General features: G+C 40.8%; 1 protein-coding gene across 1 annotated transcript in view; it reads left to right on the forward strand.

Moving 5' to 3' along the window:
• Positions 1-6,830: 6,830 nt before the first annotated feature.
• The window catches only part of C6H10orf67 (chromosome 6 C10orf67 homolog), a 53,287-nt gene continuing 37,817 nt past the window's right edge, over positions 6,831-22,300 (forward strand). Inside the window, exons 1-4 of the mRNA XM_020802025.3 lie at positions 6,831-13,940; positions 17,643-17,763; positions 20,965-21,108; positions 22,131-22,205. Coding sequence (XP_020657684.3) covers positions 13,699-13,940; positions 17,643-17,763; positions 20,965-21,108; positions 22,131-22,205 — 582 coding nt within the window. The 5' untranslated portion in view covers positions 6,831-13,698. The remainder of the gene's footprint in view (positions 13,941-17,642; positions 17,764-20,964; positions 21,109-22,130; positions 22,206-22,300) is intronic.

The raw sequence follows: 22,300 nt of genomic DNA on the forward strand, positions 1-22,300 counted from the left end.
GGGGGCGGGGGAGAGAGAGAGAGAGAGAGAGTGTGAGAGTGCGGGCCTTGTTTACTTCCCCTCCCTTCAGCACGTTGGAAGACACACGTCCTCAAGGCCGGAGGAGGGGGGGGGGGTTGGGAGGAGAGAAGATGAGGCGGAGCTGGGTGAGGGCCTAGGCGCCGCGTCCGCCCGCCCTCCCGCCTGCTGCGCCGGGAGACGCCGCCGAAAGGCTTCCGACGCTTGGCTGTCTTGTTTACTCTTCGCCCTCTTCTTTCTTCCAGCCGTTTCGAGAAATAGTGAAAAGAGCTGCGCGTGGGACCTTGTGGGAAAGCGGGAAGAAAATTCGCCAAAGATGTTTCCCTCCCCCTCCGCCTTAGGTGTCACAAAATATGTGACCGCCGGCTTTTGGAGCTTTCCAAGACTCCCCTATAATTTTTTTAAGCCAAAGAAAGGTCGGAAGAGCAGAGGAATAAGGGTATGTTGTGAAAGCCGAAAAGGTTGCAGCTTCTCCAGAGCTAACTAGGGACACCCCGCTTTTAAACGATAGTGGCTGAAGAGAAGTCAGGATCATGGCAAAAATGAATAAATATTTTGAGCATGTGTAAAGTGCCCAGGCATAGCCACATGGAGAAGGAAGAGAGAAGGGAGTACCCTGACCCCCCTGGTATTTCAGATGTCTTTAGCCTCCAATCTATCCAATATTTAAAAAAAAATGCAGAAAAAGAAAGGATATGAAATGAAAAGTAGTGTACTGTTTGGAGGGCTTCATATACGAAATAAACATTTTACCCAAGTTGAAGTCAAATACTAACCTCTTGATGCATCCACACACTCTTGTATGTTGTTTCTTATGTGTGACAATTGTGGCAGTTGACAATACATTGAAACACTATAGGTACCGCTGTGGTGTGTTGGACAATGGCTCAGAAGACCTGTATTTCAAATCTCCACTTGGCCATGGAGACTATTTGGGTGTGGAAGTGTTAAGCCCACTGCTTAAATACTTCACATATCTTGAAAACACTTTTAGGGTCACTAGAATTCGAAACAGCCTGATGGCACTTTACACACACAGAGCAACTGTTTGGCTTATATGTGAACAGAGTGCTAGACTAGGTAGACTTTTGATCTGATGCAGTATAGCTCTTATATTCTTGCTAAAAACGTATCAGTAAATTAACAGCTCACTAAAGCATGAAGACAAAATAATAAAAATCAGCTGATTTTTCATTAATAACATTTTTAGAATCTACTTAAAAGTCAGAAATGATGACAGAAGAAAGAGCTCTAAAATGTGGGTTTACTACTGGAATGTTCTGTCTGCCCCCCCATCTGTCTCTTGCTGTTTAGTGTGGATTTGAGGATCAGAGACCCAGGACCTTTGAAGTTGGTTTTGTGACTCAAGCACATGTAGGTGGTATCAACTTTTTAAACTGAGTCCAAAAAAGAATAGTATTTATATGGCTACCTATACATCATCCAAAAGGAAATTATGCATCACCAAAAGAAAACTTTCCGTCTACAACCAATACAACAGATAACAAATTGATCTGCAGCATGAGCCTAATACCGTACTTGGTTCTCACAAGTATCTGGAAGATGAGAAGGTAGCCCTATCTGGAGAGCATTACAGGGCAACCAGGCTTCTATAACTGAGATTACACGTACTTTCTCGAGACAGAGCTTCAGAGAGAACATCTAAGTTAGTAAAAGACACTCCTAGGCACTAAAGTTATCTGAAGAACAATCAAGTTGAATACTTGGCTTCTTGGCGGAGTACAGGCCACTCTACCCAGGATAAGTTCCAAACCTCTATTCAGGCCAGTAATCTTCCTGGCAGACTCTACCTTTGTTTTGTCTATGCATGCATATCATATTTATTATTCCTTTCTGCATTAATCAAGTCTCCTAAAAATAAGGTCCTACAGAATAAATGCATTGCCTTGTTAATTCACATATACATTTACTGGTCATTTGTAGGTAGACGAAAGACCCATTTTTCACACAGCTTCTTTATTGGCTACCTAGAATAGGGAAGAGTGAGAGTTTTGTTTGGGTCTTTTTAGATAACAATTTCCAAAATTCACAAATTATTTCAGAAGCACAATGGAAAGAACTTAAGTGTCTCTCTGTGTGTATGCGTTTAACTGAATGGGGAAGAAAGCAAAATGAGCAGATAGTCACACATCCAGACAAAGCACTTTTGAGAATGTAGCTCTTTAAAATCTACCTTTGAATTGTAGTATATTCAACCATATTTTGTGGTGCTCAGTTAGACCTGTCACCTTTGTTTTTTCTGACAGGCTTTTTACCTACATTTCAGACATAACAGGGCCCTTTCCAAACTTAAAAACCTGTTATTGCTGAATTTGGCCGGTGCAGATGGGTGACTGTCAGTTGCAATCTGGTGATTTTCCATTACTAACAGCTTCCACTGTCCTAAGTCTCTCAAAGGCTTCCTGAGGGCAAAAGGGATCCCTAGAGAGCCTGAAGACCTGGAGTAGGGGTTATGAAGTTTTTAATTTAATGAAATATATCTGTTATCAAGTGTTGATGTCGGGTGTGCGCAGCATAAATTTATGCCAACAAGGTTTCAGCCACTGAGTTCAGTGGAACTCCTAAGTATGCAGTACAAGATTCTACTCTTCAGTCCCTGAATTATATAGCAATTAGATGTAATAATAAGGTTAGAATTGCAGATCATCAAGTCCAGCCCCTGTCTAGGAGGCACAGTGGGAAATGGAACTCCCAGCCTCTGGCTCAGCAGCCTGATACCACTGAGCTATAATGTCTAGTAACTAATTCAAGTTGGAATTACAGGCATAACAGTTAATGCTATAACCAGTTAGAAACATAGACTTTTTAAAAAAAATCCAGTCACAAAGACTTGTGTGCTAAAGGTGTCTTAAAGCATAGACGCAGAATGTATTGCCCTTCAGTTGTTGTTGAACTGGAATTCTCTGTGGTTAGAGAGGATAGAGATGAAGAGTTCTGATCCAAGAACATCTGGAAGGCCACATTCCCTACCTTTGCCTAGAGGGAACCACAACTGTGTCTCTAACCCAGTAGTTCCTAAGGTCTCCAGATGTTACTGAACTAAAACTCCCCAAAATCTTCACTACTAGCTGTGCTGACCAGAATTTCTGAGAGTTGTCGTCCAAGAACATCTTGGGACTCAAAGTTGGGAACCACTGCTCAAAACATTCTTGGTTACTTTGCTTTGGCAACGAGAAAACAGTCCTCATCACATCTTAGGGATATTGCTGACTCCTCTCTCCTTCCTGTGGCAGGCTGAAATTGTTCCAAGGTCAGCATAATCTGGAGTAGGGAGCTGCCAGAGAAGACACAATCCCACAATTACGCGCCTCCGAAATTTGTCTACCTGTTACTTCTTTCAGTGGTATTCTGGCCCTACAGTGCTTCAAGTCCAGTGTCCTGAGGAATGAGAAGTGCTGGGAAAGAGTGGAAACTAAAGGAATGATGGCATTATGTATCCATATTTCTTACCACTGCATTTCATCTCCTATTCCATCACACATCAGCTCAGGCAGGATGTACAGTAAATGGAAACACTGGAGCAGGACAGAAGTAGAGTACTGTCTGTCTTCTAAAACGATCGTCTCATAGGGTTATTTTGAGGCTGAATGTAAGACCAGAAGTGAGAGAGAGGCCCCTCTCACGGGAGTGCCGTCCCTCCTGCCAACCGCTGAGAAAGAAAGACCCCGCCAGTTCCCCCACCCAGGAAGACAAGACCACCTGGACCAGACCTGGGGAAACTAGAGAAAGATTTAAATGAACTAATGGTTAAAGAGACCGGGACTTTCTTGGCGGGAGAAAAAGTGTGGGAAGTAATGGAGGTGGGGTCGGGAGATATAAAAAGTGGGGAAGGCGAGTTGGGAATGGATATGGGCAGAAGACCCTTGGACGGGGAAGGTGGAAAAGCTGAGGGTCCCGAAGGAAGAGGCGTATGCATGGAAAAGGAGAGAACTCACCCCCAAGCCATCATACTGGGGTGAGAGAGAGACCAAGGAGTGGCGGAAGAAGTTAAGGAGAAGAGAAAGAGAAGGTTGAGAGAGAACAGAGAGAGATATTAGAATAGAGGATATGGGAGATGCATCAGCGGGGATTCGAGAGACCCCATGGCAGACAGGGGAACCCACTCAGGAGTGTGGCTAGGTGGACTTTCGAGAGGAGGATACCATCCCCTTATTGGAAGGAGAGAAAGGATTATTATTAAACCCGGATACCACACCTGAGTGGCCCGGTCCTTGCAATGGTCATAGTAGAAACCCTTTTAAGTCTTGAATGTCAAGAAATAATAAATTTCCCATTTCTCTGTACATTATTTATATTTGTAAATTTTGCCATAATGGCATGTTTTTTAGACATTGATTCCCATGTATTTTGGCATCGCCCCCTCCCACTTTCCTCTTTTAATTGTACTAATACACTAGAATCCAGTGCTGGACAGGTTTGGCAGAGTGAATCAATACAATACGCTATAGGCTGAGAGCTGGCTGGATAGCTCGGAGAGTACATGAGTGCAAAGCTAGAGGTTGGAAATTTGATTCTCCAGTGTGTGTCCCAGGAGAAGAGCCAGACTGTGTAGCTTCAAGCAAGTTGGACAGTGTTGCCAGAGCATCCCTTGAACAAGACTTCTGAATACTCAACAGAGAAAACCCTTGAAAGAGATGCCATGTCAGGATCAAGCTGATGACACATAATTATTAGGATCAAGTTGATGACACGTAATTATGACAACTTTTTGTACAGCAGAAACCACTTCACCAGATGCATGAAATTTGTGTGATGAATTGGGTTCAGGTTGAACAAATGTTAGCATTTGATCCACATTTAGTTTTATTTAGAATAGGCACAGTGAAATTAGTGGGGTATATGTTAACCACTAACTAGTCCCATTGCTTTCATTGAGTCTCTTCTTGGTTTGGTATATCACTGACTTAACATTATTGCTTTTAAGGGGTCTTTTTAAAGCATGATCTGTCTCTGGACCTAGTCCTATCTTTTTTAAGGGGATACAAGAGCATCTGTTGTTTTTGACACAACAGATGCACCATGGCTGTACATTTGGACATCTTATTTACGATAGTAGTCCAGAAAGATTATATTATTTCATGTCATCTTAAATACCTAAATGCTGTTTGATTTGGTTCCCCCTCCCCCCCCCCACACACACACCATTGCTAGGGAAGAATTAAAACATATTTAACCAAATATAAGAATAATCCTTCATTAAAAAAAGAAAGAGATTGTTACCACTTCGAAAAGGAACACATTTTACTGAATCATATGGTACATACTAGTTATAATATTTGGCTAGGAGTTTTAGCAGAAATTTAAATAGGGATTGAGATTTCTTTTGTTGGTTACTAAATTACTCTGAAAAAAGTAGGTGGTGAATCAAAGAAAGACTATAGAATCTAGTCATTTTTAGCTGTTTATATACGTAGCATGAAAAAAGAAGACCACCAGCTTCTGTATTAACTTTTAAATTGGGGAAGCATAATACATTTGTCACATTTAAGGAATTCTAAGTAGTACTTAATGGGACTTTACTGGGGGGGGGGGAACCACACCATGACATAATTTTCCCCCTTGGATTTCTGATCGTGGAATGATTCAGTATAAAAGTAACTCTCACATTCTGCTGTCTCCTAGCAACTGCCCTGACTGGCTTGGCATCTCTAGCAAACTGATACTTTTAGAATGAGTGACAATGACATCACAGTACATCAGAGGAACCAGAGGCAAGAGTGCCTGTCTTTCAAAGTGACCGGGTTACTCGGCTGTCCTATACCTCAAGTGGCATTAAAAACCAGGCAGTGTACAAATGGAGTTCTTTGGTGTTTGGTTCTCCATACTCTCTGTAACATTTTTAAAAAATATTGAAAGAGAGGTAGACACATTATCCTATTGCAATAGAAACAACAGAGAATCTTCTAAAACTTTAAAGACATTACGGTGGTGCCTCGCTTAGCGAGGTTCCGGATTAACCCTCGCCTAGCGAAACATCGCTAAGTGAACTTAAAAAGCCCATAGGAACGTATTAAAACTGATTTAATACATTCCTATGGGCTTAAAACTCACTGTTCTGCGAGGTTCCTCCATTGCGGCAGCCATTTTGGGTGCCTCGTTAGCGAGGCGAAACAGCGGTCGCCATTTTGTTTTAGCGGTGGCCATTTTGAAACCACCGATCAGCTGTTCGCTATGCTTTGATCGCGTCCGCGCGATCATCGCATAGCGAAAAAAGCCCATAGGGGCCATCGCTGAGCGAACGCTCCGGCGATGGCCAGCAACCCCTCACTATGCGGTTTCATCGCATAGCGAGGCGCTCACTATGCGAGGCACCACTGTATTTGTGAACTGCAGCCCACTTCACCAATAGTATGTAATAACTGTGTGCCGTCAAGTCAATTCTGACTCGTGGTGACCCTCTTCAGGATTTTCTAGGTCAGGCTTGTCCAACCTGTGGCCCAAGGGCCGCATGCGGCCCAGGTCGGCTCATAATGCGGCCCAGTGCAATTTTTTATTTTTAAAGAAATTCCAAAGTTTCAAGTTACACTGCCGGCGCTTGCGGCCGAAATGCGGCTGGGGCATGTCACAATGGTGGGGGGGAGAAAGGGAAGGAAGGAAGGAGCGGGAGGTGGGGGGAGAGGGTGGTTGTGGGACTGCATTGGGCCGTCCCCATCAATAGGTGGACCCCCTCCCGGCCCCATAAAGCTGCCAGAGTCGAAGCTGGCAGCCTCTGCTGTCTGAGATCACAGCTGCCAGTAAGCGCGCTTGGAGCAGGGCTGTGGAGGATGGCTAGGGCTGTCCCCCCATGTGGCCCAAACCAAATTTATGTGGGGCCCAAACCAAGTTTTCATCTTCTAATGTGGCCCAGGGAAGGTGAAAGGTTGGACACCCCTGTTCTAGGTAGACTCATCAGTGGTTTACCATTCCTTTCCTCTGGGGGCAACCCTGGGACATTGCAGTTTGCCTGAGGCCTAACAGGCTGGCTCTTTCAGGATGCACTGTGGGCATTTGATCTCCTAACCAGATCTCCAACTTACTGCGCTATCCAGCCAGCACCTTGCTTCACCAGATACACCAGTTAAGACTGATGCAGTGGGTAGTAGTCCCCAACGGCACATGCAGAATAAAATGTTTTATTCTTTCATATGCCACAAACATGGCCCATTATATGTGAAATTGTCCTTTCCACTTGTTTGTATTCACTACTTACACACAGAAATTCCACTGCTTTTAAGAGGCATTCTCTGGCTTGAACATCAGCAGACTTAAGTTTGCACACAACATTATGTTGTCTGGCTACTGTAAGCTGCATTTCCTGAACATGCTTCTGCTCTTTGCTATTAAACTTGGTACCCAGCACCAACATGTGTTACCTGAGGTGACTACTTCATCCTGTCTAATAGTAGGACTGTGCCTGTTCCTTATTTTCAAATGCAATACAACTACTAGATGGATTGCAGAATCTCTGTAGCTCCTTTTGTTCACTGTTATCTCTTGGGTGAATGTCAAAGAGCAAGTGAAGAATTAATGTGGATTACCAGGGGGACGAAAACACACTTGGCTACCTTTGATGTTACCATCTGGCCAGGCCAATTAAACACATAGGTGAACCTGCTGTATCATACAGTTATTTGCTAGAAGAAAGATATCACACAAAGATATTACAGGGCTAACTGTGAAATATGGCTAGAAGGATGTCTAATAAACTACATTTTTGTAGTTTTTATTTATTTAATAGATACATTTATTTTATTTTTCTATTTTTACCATTATCTGTGGTTTGGATAAATGAAATTAGCAACTGACTTGGTAAGGACCCACCCACTCACTGTGCAGCACCAGTCAAGAAAGAATGCTCTGGTGGCTGCCATGCCAGCAAAATGTCACCATGTGGGTTTGTGAGATAGTTTTCATGATGGTGCAACTGTGCTAGGCTTATTTTTAGAACCAGAGTGCCCGTAAATGAAGTAGGCACATTCTTGGGTGGGGGCAATTTTATCAGTAACGTAAAATGTGATCTTTAACAAGAAAGTCTGCTTTAGGAATAAAATGTAGGCTTGATTTTCAGTATATTTTAGAGTAATTAATAAAGTACAAGGATGGCAACCAATGGTGTGGGCTAAGTTTTTTAATGTAGGTCCTCACAACAGTCTTCATGGCCATGATCCCAAAGAAAGTCCAAAAAAGCAGGCAGCTGCCTATTGATATTACTGTATATCCTTTTTTCCCTCTGTGTTTGTATAACTGACGGATCATTACTGCCTGTTCAAGACCAAATCACCCCACAATGCCCTGTGTTAATAATATTGCTGTGAAATCTATTTTCTGAAGACCACAGCTAAACTCAGAAAGAAGAATGAGACCTGAGGTAGTAGAAGATCATGTCTGCATCTCAGCTAATAGAAAATGATGGGCACATATTTATTTATTTATTTATTTATTTATTTATTTATTTTATTTACGCCACTGTTCTCCTTAAAAAGGACTCAAGGCAGCTTTCATCATTAAAAAGACAATATTTAAAAGTTTAAAACAGTAAGTATACAACTATTTAAAAAGAATTAAACAAATATCTTTAAACTGGTAAAGAAAACCAATACTAAAAAGCAACAAGGCACAACAATCTGTTTTTAAAAATCCTCTCAGACAGCCAGTCACTAAGGGAAAGCCTGCCTGAAGAGAAAAGTATTCACCTGATTGTGGAAGGACAGCAAAGATGGGCCGGCCTGGCCTCCCATGGGTGAGAGTTTCAGAGTCTGTGTCCTCACAAAATGCACCTGTGACGGTGGCAGGATCAAGAGATACGCCTCCCCTGATGATCTTACAACCTGAGCAGCTCATAAAGGGAGACACAATCCTTGAGATAGATCGGACCCAGGCCGTTTAGGTATTTAAAGATTCATCCATGCAGGTTCAGGCTCACTAACGGAGAATATTCTGGTATGTTTATCCGAGAACTTCATACTGTACATTCTTCATTGATGGACACCTAAATGATCATGTTATAGTCAGAAAAGGGCCTCAGCAAAGACAATCTAGAGGCAAGTTGACGCATTGCTTTCTCTCAAGTGCCTTGACAACTCAGTTCAGTTTCAGTTTACAGAATAGGAGGTGCCCAACTCCAACCTTGCATTGAGATTTATATTATGTTGCTACATATTATTTGTGGACAACATGATGACTTTGAAAATATGCATGACCTTTGAATATTGGGAGAGAAACTGTACATAGTCTTCAAATTAAAAAAAAAGTAAGGAAAAACTGCTTTTCTCATACATTTTAGTACCGTCCCTGCCACTACAACCTATTAAAAAAATCTCTACTATGTATTTCCAAGAGAAGATAGTATATTATGCAAGCTGTCACAGCCTGTGATTCTGCAGACAAAAATATCTCTTGCACATAAGGTTTCTGCTGGCACAGTAATCACCACTTACTGGGCACTTTATAGTGAACATTCAGATCATGCAGGAGGCAAACCTCAACTGTACAAATAGCACTGGCAAAACATTGTTATGAGTGACTTTCTTATGACTAACACATACTGCAGATGGGTCATTTACAAGTAGAAAAGCAGAAATGCTTCAGTTTGTTTTATCTATTCCCCTGCTCAGTTAAGATACGTACCACACACTCAGTATTAGTTAGACTGAAATCCAGTAGTACTGTAAGTCACAACTAGAGTAGGCCTGCTGAATCAGTGGAACATATGGAGAAGCCAACTTGCCAAATCCCCAGTGATTCCATTGGCCTGCTCTAGTTGCGACTTACTACTGGATTTGAGACAGACTATATCATTTATGTTCTTTAAACATCAGTCACTGAGCACATGTCAAATAGAACATGGAAAAATTACTTTTGTGAACGATGAGCCCAACATCCCTAGCCAGCGTGGTTACTGACAGGGCTGTCTGGGGGAATCCCGGGATTGCACTCTGAAAAAGTAACTTTTCGAACCTCTGTTCAGGCAGTAGTCACAGACGCTGTCAGTGGGATCACATGATAGCCAAACTTTACTGGATATTTACAAACATGAAAGAGGGATCACAGATGTTTCTTCAGCTAAATGACCAGGTACTGCGTGTGTTAGAGAGGCACACACCCTGCACTCACTCAGGCCTACGATCAGATATGCGAACAGCACTTTGTCAATTAGCTGTGGCAACTTCTGCAGTTCCTCTTGACATGCAAAAATCCAGTTGGACTCTGGCCATTGTTTGTAACATTTCCTTCCACTGCCCAAAGTGCAGGGGCAGACTTTTTACAGCAATAGCTTCTGTGCAAGGAAAGAGAGGATGCTTAGTGTTTCTATGATATCACCTTGTTTATAAGTATAAGTATGTGGAAGTGGACAGTCAAATGAGCAGTTCTACTCTACAAGTTAAAGTAACAATATAATTACCACCCACTGCCTTCTACACTAGGATCATTCTTGATAGTCACCTGTTAGACTCAGATATCAATCCTGTTTTCCAGCCCAAATGCCAAGCTGCATTTCTCTAGCTATTATCTAAACAGAATATAAACTAGTATATTCAGAATATAAGCTAGTATTCTCGCTTATACCTGAAAAATAACAGGCTGCCATTATTTTTTAAAATAACTAAGGTAAAACTACAATGCATTATGGCTGTAACTTAAGAAAGAATAACTACATTTATCTAATGTAACATATGCCTAACTTTATAGTTGCTGCGATTTGGTCTGACTAAATGGTGGAGGAGGAATATCACATGGTTCCAGGGCTGGCTTGTGCTGCATTTCATGAATATTGACAAGACAGCAAGGTAGACATGTGTGTTTTGTGCCAGAATCCAGTGGCTTGTAGCATTCCAATTTCTAAAAAAATATACAAAATTAATGATTTTAGAACTTCAACTTTCAAAAAGAAACTATAATAGTAACTTACTATGCGGGTGTTTGCAATTATGCTGTTGTTATGTGATATCAAGTTGCTTCCAACTTACAGAGACCCTATTAGAACCATAAACTAGTCTAGGAGATAAAATTAGCACTAGAACCTAAAATGATTAACTTGAGATTATGGTATCTGAGAAATATACTGAGAAGGCTAGACTCAGGAAAAAAGGGAATTGTAATGCTAGGAAAAAAATGGAAGACAGTATGAAAAGAGTGAGACCTGGTGAGAGATGCATTGACCCAATAAAGGAACCATGACCTTTAGCTTGTAAGCTCTGAGCAGGATGTTCAAGGTAGGATGTTCTGGAGATCTTTAATCAATTGGGTCGCCACCGTAACTAAGTTTGTAACTATAACAGTAGCAAAGATCCTTGCAGAAAGTAACTTTCCGACCTTTAAATCTAGTAGCTGCCTGCCACCAATTTATTTATTTATTAGATTACCGATCTTTATTTATGGAAGCATCTTCCTGAACTCAGATGAGAGGAATATGAAGTAAAGAGGAGATTTTGGGAAACTAGAGTGTGAAATCATTGCAACTGGACCTGCAACACTATGTCACACTTTAGAGTGTTCTTCTTCAGGGTTCAAGGCTAACAGCCACAACCTTTCTTCAGTATGTTTCATTACATACATCCCCACCACCCCACTGGTTTCCCCCAGCAGTCAGCATTTAGTGTCTACAGTTGTCATGTTCCTATTTATTATTATTTCTTAAAGATTCTCTGTTCTTCTGGAAGACTCAAGATCCCAAAACTTGTGTTGTGGTTTTGGCTACACGAGAAGTGGAGTAGAGACAACTAAACTTTAGTATATGCCTTGATAGATATGTAAATAAAAATTGAAGGGTGTTTGTGGTTTCTAGGTAGCAAAAACAACAACCAAAGACATAATTAACCATAATACAGTTATTACTTCCTTAGTGGAAAGCCATCTTAAACTATCATTATGTAACTTGCAAACTTGCTCCACCCTGTCTTTAATAACAATTCAGTTTTCCACATCTGAGCATACATTCTTCTTTAAATTAAATAAGATATTGGGTGTCATGCATAGACAAAGCTTGATATGATTAAAATACTCAAAATCCACTGATCTCAGTAGAAAACTAAGAATCACCTTAAAACTCTTTTATTCAGATCAGTAAAACCTAAAACACGTATTATGCCTTTGTCTAATTGTAATCTCAATCTCGTTATCTGGCTCTGTTATTTTACTGGTATTTTAAAACAACTGACAATTTCTGAACCTCTCTTCCCTTGAGCCTTTAATAGATAATCTGAACTTGAAATGGGAGTTTCTTTAATTCTTTTCCTAGCCTGGAATGTTAACCTATTCTCTGAACTACCTGGCAAATATGCCAAACTGGTTTAAGGAAATTTTATGGAAGCTCCAGAAAAGGAATCAATCTTCTCCACCCATGAAAAGCCACAAGTCTGGATTCTTCACACCAGATAGTAATACATGGGTGGTGACATGCTATCTTGGAGGAATGTGGATGAAAAATCCCTTGCAGTCTGCTCTACCTCATAGGTTGGAGGTGCAAACATAATGCGTCATAGGACGCTTAGACTGCAGTCTGATAACCTGGTTTCTCCTGAGCACATTAGGACTTGGTTCAGGGTGAATATATATAGGCTTGTTTTGTCTTCCTTATGAATGTCATTCCTAAATCGCAACTTGCTTAAAACTAACCAACTGCAATAGGGTGTCTGACAGAGGCATGTCCTGTACAAATGTGCCATTGTGTAATTTGAGCAAACGCCAATAACAGCCATGTGCACATTCTCTTCAAAATGGAACTTGATAACTGCTGGGCAGTGGCTCATATTGGGTATAAAATATATTCACTAAATCTAATTCTAATCATTAATATTAATAGTTAGCATAATATTTCCCTGTGACTTGATCGCCATAATTGATAGTTAGTGTAATATGTCTATTGGCTTAGCAACTTGTGCTCAGGTGTCCTATCCTACTACACTCTATGCATTAATTATTATTAAAGCATCACACACAGCTAATGATCAGATGAATCTTTGCTCTGCATCTTTTTTCATGAGAGTGGGCAAATAATTGCACAAATTCTTGTTATACAAGAATTTGTGGAGGTGCAAATAGCAGGAATTAGGCAAGTGGGAGGGATAGGATTGCAGTTTGAGATTAATAAACAAATAGCCAAATAATACTTCACAACTTTGAATGAGTTCAAATCCCAAGAGCTGGATGAACTGCATCCAAGAGTACTGAAGGAACTAGCTGAAAACTCTCAGATACACTACCTATTGTTTTTTTTGTGGTTTTTTTTAAAATCATGGACATGGGTGAAGTGCCAGATAACTGAAGGAGATCCCTATCTTCAAAAAAGGCAAAAAGGAAGAACCTGGGAACTCTAGATAAGCAGCATGCTTTAGATCAGTCAGCCTGACATCAATCCCAGACAAAATTCTGGAGCGGATTATAAAGCACTCACTCTAGCCATGCGGGTTTCCTATTGTCCTTGTCCTTTTTCACATGGTGTCATTGTATTTACCATAACAGAATTACACCTGTCCCAGCAAATGGTTGACAGATTGGGCCTTTGGTTTCTCTATTTCAAATGGAAGAACCCAGTAACTTAGTTTAGGAGTCCCACTGTTATTTGGAAAAAAAATGTAAAGACTCTCTCCTGGTTGTGGAGAGCAGAGCCTTCCTATTGGCCTCCTTCTCTCAAGAAAAACAGAACATCATTGGTAAATACAGAATTTCTGTCACGTTGCCATGGTATCCCACGGTTGGCTCCTTGCTAACATTCTTCCAAAGATTCCAGGGGAAGCTAGAAGGAAGATGGCCCAAGCAACATCAATTCCTGCCTCTGCCTATCTCGCCCAAGAACAGGACAACATGGGTGTAACTGAGCGGGCCCAGGCTTTGCAGTCCACACGACAGCTGAGCATCTCCCCAAACATCCTAGAGCTTCTGGGAATGCCTTGCTGCTTAGATGAACTAGAAGATGATTACCGGTAATATTTCAATAAGTTGCCTACAAGGAATAATCAGGAAGTCTCACAAAAGGGGATTTAAGAAAGGCAGGAGGTTGAGGGTTCTTTAGAGGTTCTCTGGAAGGCTCGATCTTCTGTGTGCACACATTATTTTCTTCTTATAATCATATTTTAAATACTTCCTTTCTCACAAAAGTTTGAAGTTGTATGCATGGTCCCTTTTCATTTTATTTGTTCTCCAGTTAAAGTATCTATACACCTCACTCCCTGGCCCACACAAGCATGCTTAAAACATAATAGTTATTATATAAATCACAAGTTCAAAACCAACAGAAGTTTAAAAAAAAAACAAGGAAAAGAGTAGGAAAAAACAGGAGAAAGTGCAAAACTAAAGCTAGGCAAAAACCTGAAACATCGATACAGCCAAAGATACAAAAAGATAAGGTGGGATGGAAACTAAAAGATCTTCACCTGAGCCTAATCTTTGTACCAGTTTTTTTTTGTCTCCTTTTGCTTTTACTGAAATATCCTGTTAGGCATCTAGGAATAAGGGATCTAATTAAGAGCACAGAGGTTGGCTGTGAGAATGTTCATTGATAAATAAGCATTCATAAGAGATTTAGGCAGATGTACTTTGAAAGGGCATTCCATAGCAGAAAACTCTCTGGTGGTTAGTAGATGAAGGCAATATGCCTCTATGTGGGAGTGAAAGCTGGTGAGGTAGATGAGGCCATCTGGGGAAAGGCTGTCCATTAAATGCTTTGGAGCCTGCTCTTTAGGACTTGTTAAATTAAAACTGGTGCTCAGAAATTACCCTCAGAAGCAGGCATGGTACCAAAATAAATGTTACAATCCAGCAGTTGTCTCCATAGCATCTTACAACAAGCCTATCAGATAGGTTAGGCTGAGAGAGACAGTAACTGATACACAAGAGCATGTTTGCTACATGTGATTATGAAGAAGTGACCCCAGGTTTCCATTGATATGGAACCGCACAGAGAATTTGCATATAGCATTGGCCATTGGCTCAAATGCAACACAGTACTTGGTTTTACCTGGAATCTAGTCACACTCATTCAAGCATACTGGGAGTGGCAATTTTAAAAGTCACATTTCCAACTTCTGCTGTAAGCTGGTGCTTCACGTTCATGCATTGATACCTGCTAGTAGTGATATGCATAAATGTGAATGGAATCAAGGATACAGTATTTACAATGTTGAAATAACTATGAGTGGAACAAGTCGTCACTGACTGCCTGTGGGTCGGAGCAACAACCTCATGGATCCTTCATGTTCCAGTTGGCTTTTTCACATTAAAAGGTTTTTAACCAAAGATATTCAGGGATTTGAATTTGAGGAAAAGAAAAAGGAACATAATGCACACTCTTCCATATCTATTGTACTTATTTTAATAAACTGTGTATTGCTAATACTATGGCTAAAATCTGGTTGCTCAGCACATTAAGTTGCATTAGAGTGGGCTGAATGAAACAGTGGTGATCGAGTGAGACAATTCTTCCACAAGCTTCATTGATTCAAGTGGGCCTGCGCTAATTACGAATTGCTTTAACACAGTAAGTTGCAGTTTGAATCAATGGAATTTATGTAACAGTTGAATCACTAAATCCCCATTGATTCAATAAGCATACTGTCGAGTGACTTACTATGCTAAGCAACAGGATTACAGTCTCTGTGTGTGATGGTGGATGAATGCACGTCTTCCTCTTCTATGGGCTTTACACGGCTCATTCAGAATTAGCATTGCATTTATGTTCGCCTCTCCCTCTTTCTCTTGTTTATAGTGGTGCAGCATTGTACCCTTTTAACAGATCGAACTAGAAAAAGTTAGAGGGTTTCCATGTTGGCTACTTATTTCATGTTGCATTCATTCTTCATCTTATAATATCCAGTAGAACACCACAGGAAATCCACCAAGATATTTTTTTCCATGTATAAGATGCCCCCATGTATAAGACACCCCCCACTTTTCTAACCCAAAATTAAGAAATCTAAGCGGGGCTTAGCAAGTGGAGGGGGAAAGCCAGGATCAAAGCACCACAGTATTGGTGCAGGGATCAAAGGCCTGAAAGCAGGGATCAAAGCGCTTTTATTCCTTTGCCCCCTCCTTACTTCCATGTATAATACAACCCCCAATTTTTAGTCTAAAGATTTTAGACACAAGTATCATCTTATACGTGGACCACTATGTAATACGTCCATCTCTGTCAAGCACTGCTGCCATTTTGCCATAGACAAGATAAATATTTACAGTGCAGAGCTCAGAGCTACAACACTCAGATCGCCGCCGCCGCCCATGGCCACACCAGCTAAAAGCTTCTGTGAAATGTAGTTTTTCCAAAAACAAACAAAACATTTTTACCATGTTGTTTCTTTCTTTCTTTCCTGCTCCCACTAATATTGAAGCACTACTCTGAGTGGTTACAACACATATAATAGAAAACAAAAAAATAAAGGTAGTAACTCATGTTGCCTGAGGTAATATGACTTAAAACTTAATTATTTTTCTGAAACAGATTCAGAACCTGGAAATACCTCCATTTTCCTTTTTCTTAAAATGTGGATGGCAAACTTTCTCACGCTGCCATTTCAGTTTCATATATGACGTGATTAACGTACGGGGAACACTTGTGGGTTACAGAAATCCAACCTGGGAGATGTGAACGTCAAAGGCTATTTTAAAAAATAGACTAACATTTGTTCCAACCTTGTCTTCCCACAGTGTCACGCTAAGAGTTCCCTGTCCGAATGAACTAAGTTTAGCTCATGTGACGTACATGTTGACTCAGTTCTAGTGATTCCACAGCTAAAGAACTAAGCAACTGCCAAGCACACCTGTTGCTTCGAGCTGGAAAATCCAGCCATGCTTAGAATAGTAACCACCTTCATGAGAATTCTGTGATGTTATAAACCTACCCCCACAAAAGCCCTTATTAATCTAAATGATTGCCTCTTCACATAGTACAACCAGGGAAATGAAGAAAGGGGTGGTGGTAACTTTCTCACAAATGAAGGCTGTGTCAAGATATTTCACACAGCAGGTGTCACTACACACTGAGCATTTGTATTCAAGTGCTTTGCCATGCGGGGTCCCCCATCTCATGAATGGATTGGGGGTGTATGACAGTGGCAAATTATTAAATCTTAGCTAACCACAGAATGACAGTGAGATGGAAGTCTATCTAGAAGCAGAGCTTGGAAATGTTACCCTTTTAAACGACAACTTCCAGGATCTCCCAGTGGCTGGCGATGCTGGCTGAGGCAGTCTGTGAGTCATAGTCTTGAAAAGTTCAATGGCTAGAAGTCCAGTGTAAACTGCGCTGAGAGAAAGAATGGGATAATGCTGAAAAAATGTTATTATTTTAGCTAGGACATGACTTAATGACTAAACAACAACAACAAAGATGCTGCAATTACATGACACATTACACGAGGAAAAATGATCAGTTCCTCATAGGAAGTTCTACTGAAAGGCTGTGGTTTTCCACTTTGGGCCTCAGTCAGCAGTTCTAGGTTTTTTTTCAAATAAATCAAATGTAGATTTAGTGGCATGGGATTTCCAAATAGTGGTGTTTATTCTTGAGGTGCTGATAAGTGAAAGAGTAATTGATAGTTTTTTTCAGATAGTAGCTCCTTCAAGCTTAATATAAAATATTACTTCCTATTTGGAGCAATTTATGTTTTTTGTTTTGTTTTAATCTGTAGGCCTAGCATTTCAGACAACCTAAAAATTGGCTTTGCAATTTCTGATCATGCCACTCAAACTGATATAAGTGAAATAGGAGATCTGAAAGAGTTTACAGCAACAACAAGACATTTGTTACAGGTAAGTTCTTTTTCTACCAAGCATCAGACACAGCTTTGTTGCAATACATATGAGGTGCTGAAGTCATGTACAGTACTGTAATTTGTTGAAATGCTGCTGCCATTGGGCTGGGAAATTCTGGGAACTACAGTTCAGAATAATAACGGTTCCAAGCTCTGAGTCATTTACATGAGTTAATCTTTATAAAAGAACTATATGCAATGGCTATAGCTGTATTTCAGTCACTAAAGTCTAGAACTTACATACTTTTTGCTTGATAATATTTTCACTGGCTTTTATTTTCATTTTGTTAATTCTTCATTTCTAACCAGTAGATAGCACGTGTAAGTGCATTTTTAAAAAAAATTTGGGACAGACCCTTTCCTGCCTATTTTGCTGGGATTGGACATGTATTGCCTAGTAAATCCTATATCACAGACAACCAGCCTTTCTTGGAAGGGCTTTCACAGGACAGTGCTCTGTCTGAAGATATCCTGTGTTTGGAAAGATCTTCAGTCCAGGGTGCAAGTTCATTGGCAGGCTGAGTTTGGGCTTTAAATTGGCTCGATTCACAGTCTTTTTTACGACTGCATTAGGGTTAGATGACCACACAAAACCCCTGAGTTTTGGTGCCAGTGTTCACAGTGGCCTCTCAGACCGATGTGGTTCAATCCATGTCCACAGTCTCCCTTCCATTGATACTTCCCTCCTGTATGCTGTGTAGCTGCTGGACTGTTTAAAAGGTTGTATGGTGGTAGGGGAAAAGGGAAAAGTTCACTGTATACATACAAATGCACACACATGCCATGGAAATATAGGAGTCTGCAGGAGTTTGTTGGAGTTGTTTTGATTTTATACTGATTTTTTTTAAAAAAATGTGCAGAGGTGATTTATGTAGCCATCCAGTGACCATTTGTTTTAAAAATGAACAAAAAATACTTTGGGGCAATCAGGGAGAAAGAATGTGGAGTTGGGTGTTCCTGCTATCCCAAGACATCACACTCCAACTTAGAACATGACCAGAAGGCCACCCAAAGTCATGTCCCCCCAGTGCATCTGTAGAATGAAACAAACAATCACACAGGCAAAACACAATTCAAATCATTGTGGTCCCCAGCAGCAAGGGGAAAATATCCAGATTGGGGGTCGGGGTGGGGAGATGGCTGATTTGCATAGACCTTTACATCATGTGGGCATTAAAAATACCTCAAATTCACCTGTGGCAATTCTGGTGCAAACAGAAGCAACTCTGATGCTTCCCGTACAAAATTAGCACCAGGCAGCAGACTGAGAAGGCATACAGGTAATCTGGTCACAGTCCTTCTGACATAGTAAGTAAGATATACCAAGGTACAAGGATGTGCACTCTTCATCTTACTGTACCAGCAAGACTTGTGACCAGGTGCCTGTATGTCTGTTCCATTTGTTGCCAGGTTTTAAAGATGTAAAGGTCTGCACAGCTGGCTGGATAGCTGAGTGAATTAAGTGACTAACTGCGGAGCCAGAGGTTGGGAGTCTGATTCTCCACTATGCCTCCCAGAAGAACAGCCAGCCTATGTAGCCTTGGGCAAGCTGCAAAGTCCTAGGGCGCACACACACACACACACCCGAGAAGAAGGAAATTGTGAAATACTTCTGAGTACTGTACTCTACGTATACCTAGAAAACTCTGGAAAGGCCCGCCAATAAGTCAGCATTGACTTGATGGTATGTAAAAATGACTGAGAATGTTTACATGCCATCAAGTCAATTCTGACTTATTGGCCTCCTGACCTGATCTGTGTCTGGACAGAGGGCACTCAAAACCACACCAACCTGCCCTGTTCTCGTTTGGAGACACTCTAACAGATACCTGTTGGAATCTATGATGATATGTGTCTATTTCCAGGTCTCTGTGAAAACCCTATTTCTGTCAATAGAGAAACCCAAATCATAAGGCTAGATCGTTGACGGAACGGTATAGGAAGGACAGTTGGCCAAGCTGGTTGTTCTCTTTTATTTTTGTGCTTATTTCCCCTCATTTTTCAACCCTAAGGAAAAAGTCCCAATTGGCTTCTTAAGTCAGTCACAGGGAATGGAGTGAGGGAGGGAATTTAAAAGGGTAATGGACACAGTTGTCTTTGATTCCGTCTTAAAAAGGCAGTGCAGGGGGCGTGAACTTCAATACTTTCTCTCCTTTCTTTCTGCCTCTGTTACTAGGACTCAGCAACTCTGCAGCCTCAAGACTTTGATGATTTAATTAATAATTTTGTAGCATGAAATTCTTTTTTAATTTTCCTTGGCTTTTCTTTCTTTTTCTCCACTCCTCCTCATTTTTTCTTTCACTTTCCCTGCTTCCAACTGCAATACGAAAGCACCTGGTGTAACAGGAAGGACCCAGGGGGTCTTGCTTTCCCTTGTTAATACCTCAGAGCTCTTTGCTTCCACCTGTGGTTACCCCAGCAATGCTGCTGATTGGGTTTGTTTTTACTTCTTTGTCCCAGCGATGTACCAAAGACAGGGTACATCACTAGTAAGATGTATTTGTATTTAATTTCCTGCAAAAATATTTGCAGGAACTGCAAAAATATACCTTTTTTTGCTCTATAAGACACACTTTTCCACCCCAAAAAGGGGGGGGGAGTGTCTGCATCTTATGGAGCGAATACTGTAAAACAGGGCTCCCCAGGGCCCAGCGGGGGGATGGTGGGGGGAGCCTCGGAAGGGTCCGAGAGTGCCTTCCAGGACCCTTTGGAGGCTCCCCCCACCCCGACAGGGCCAGCCGGAATGAAATTGCGACCTTCCAGGACCCTTCTGAGGCTTAGAAGGGTCCTGGAAGCTGGCAGTTTTGCCCCCACTGGCCCTGTGGGGGTGGGGGAGCCTCCAAAGGGTCCTGGAAGGCACTCTCAGACCCTTCTGAGGCTACCCCACCCCCACCCCGCAGGCCCAGCAGGCTGAAATTGCCAGAATATTTTTTCTTGTTTTCCTCCCCTAAAAATGAAGTGCGTCTTATGGAGAGGTGCGTCTTATGGAGCAAAAAATACGGTAAATGTAAAATTAAAATGCACACATGATATATCATTCTGTGTCCTCTTTTATGTGCAAGTGGTCACACTGTCTGGCATTTGTGTGTGGATGTGTGGGTGGGTGCAAGCACATTTACTTAGTACCTTCTGTAAAGTGAACTAGCTACACTAGAAGTTATTTTCAATACCTGTAACATTTGTCTTTTTATGTTCTCAGTTCGCAAACTCACTCTGTGATGAGTTTGCAATGTATAAAAAGATCCTTAGAGTCCAGTATGAGGAAAAAATACAAGAGCATGCCTCCAATCTCGGGCTAGCAATGAGTGACAGGCTGAAATACATTGAAGACTATTATAAGCAGGTACAAGTTAACTATTCTAAGTCTTTCTTTAGCATCAGTATCTGAAAATAAGAAGGAAATAAATAATTCCATAACAGACCACTCTTTTAGATATAGACATATTGATATATATAGTTCTTAAAGAGTTCATTCCTATTTCCCTAAAAACTTATTTAAGTTACTCAGTATATCTCTTTAGTCATTCCTAAAAAGCATTTTCTTAAATTATGTATCATCTCTTGAAGAACCACAACTTTTGATTAAATAAATAACCAAATATACCTGCAGATATGGATACAGACCTGTCTGTCCATCATGGATATGATGTTAAATCTGAACATAGGTTTTCACCACTCCACTCTTTAAAATCTGTCATAATGTTGTTCATCCTGCTTTTCCTCAGACCCTGACAGTAGCTAATTATCCTTGATGTACATCTCCACTATAATCTATTGCCAGACAAACCTAGACTAAATGTCAATTTAATTTTAAATCATTTCAACTTTTGTCAATTTTTATAACATTTATTAATACATAGATTCTGTCTAACCAGTCCTAAAACTCCTTTACTCTTATAGCAAATAAAATGTGTAATTTTAATTGAAAGTTATTTTTGCTCTAAATTGATCAGGGCCTTAAACCAAGCCCTTTAGTGATGTGACATGACTATTTGGCAGTATTTTCAGTGTTTGGGAATGCCAGAATATAGTTTAATATAATTTGTGGCCACTAAATCAGGATTGCTTCCCATCTCATAAAAAAATAAGAGACTTTTTGCCATTTCAGAATTAATACTTTGTTTACTTGCAATGCTGTACCCATTAACAAAAACTAATATTTAGCTAATACAATCAGCCCATCCAGGGACACTTCAATGATGTCCACTGCTAAATCTTACCTTCCTGCTATATCATGGTTATATTTCACTAGATTACCCAGATGGTAATGTACCCAATTTCCTAAGCATCTTATCCCTCCAAGGAACTACATAGAGTTTTGCAACTTTATTCTTCTCACCAGCCCATAACCCCTTATATTTACAGAAAGAAGTCAAAATGCGACAGAGCTTCCAGCAACAATTATGTGATGCCCTTGCAGTTCTCCGTGGACAATATGACGTGAGTTTTAAATTCTTGTTATTCTGTTTGCTTTGTGTACCTGAGATCTAGTGGGATGCAACTCACCCCATTTCCTTGGTCTAGGCTAGAATTTG

This window comes from Pogona vitticeps, chromosome 6 (genome assembly GCF_051106095.1).
Source record: "Pogona vitticeps strain Pit_001003342236 chromosome 6, PviZW2.1, whole genome shotgun sequence".
Taxonomy (NCBI): Eukaryota; Metazoa; Chordata; class Lepidosauria; order Squamata; family Agamidae; genus Pogona; species Pogona vitticeps.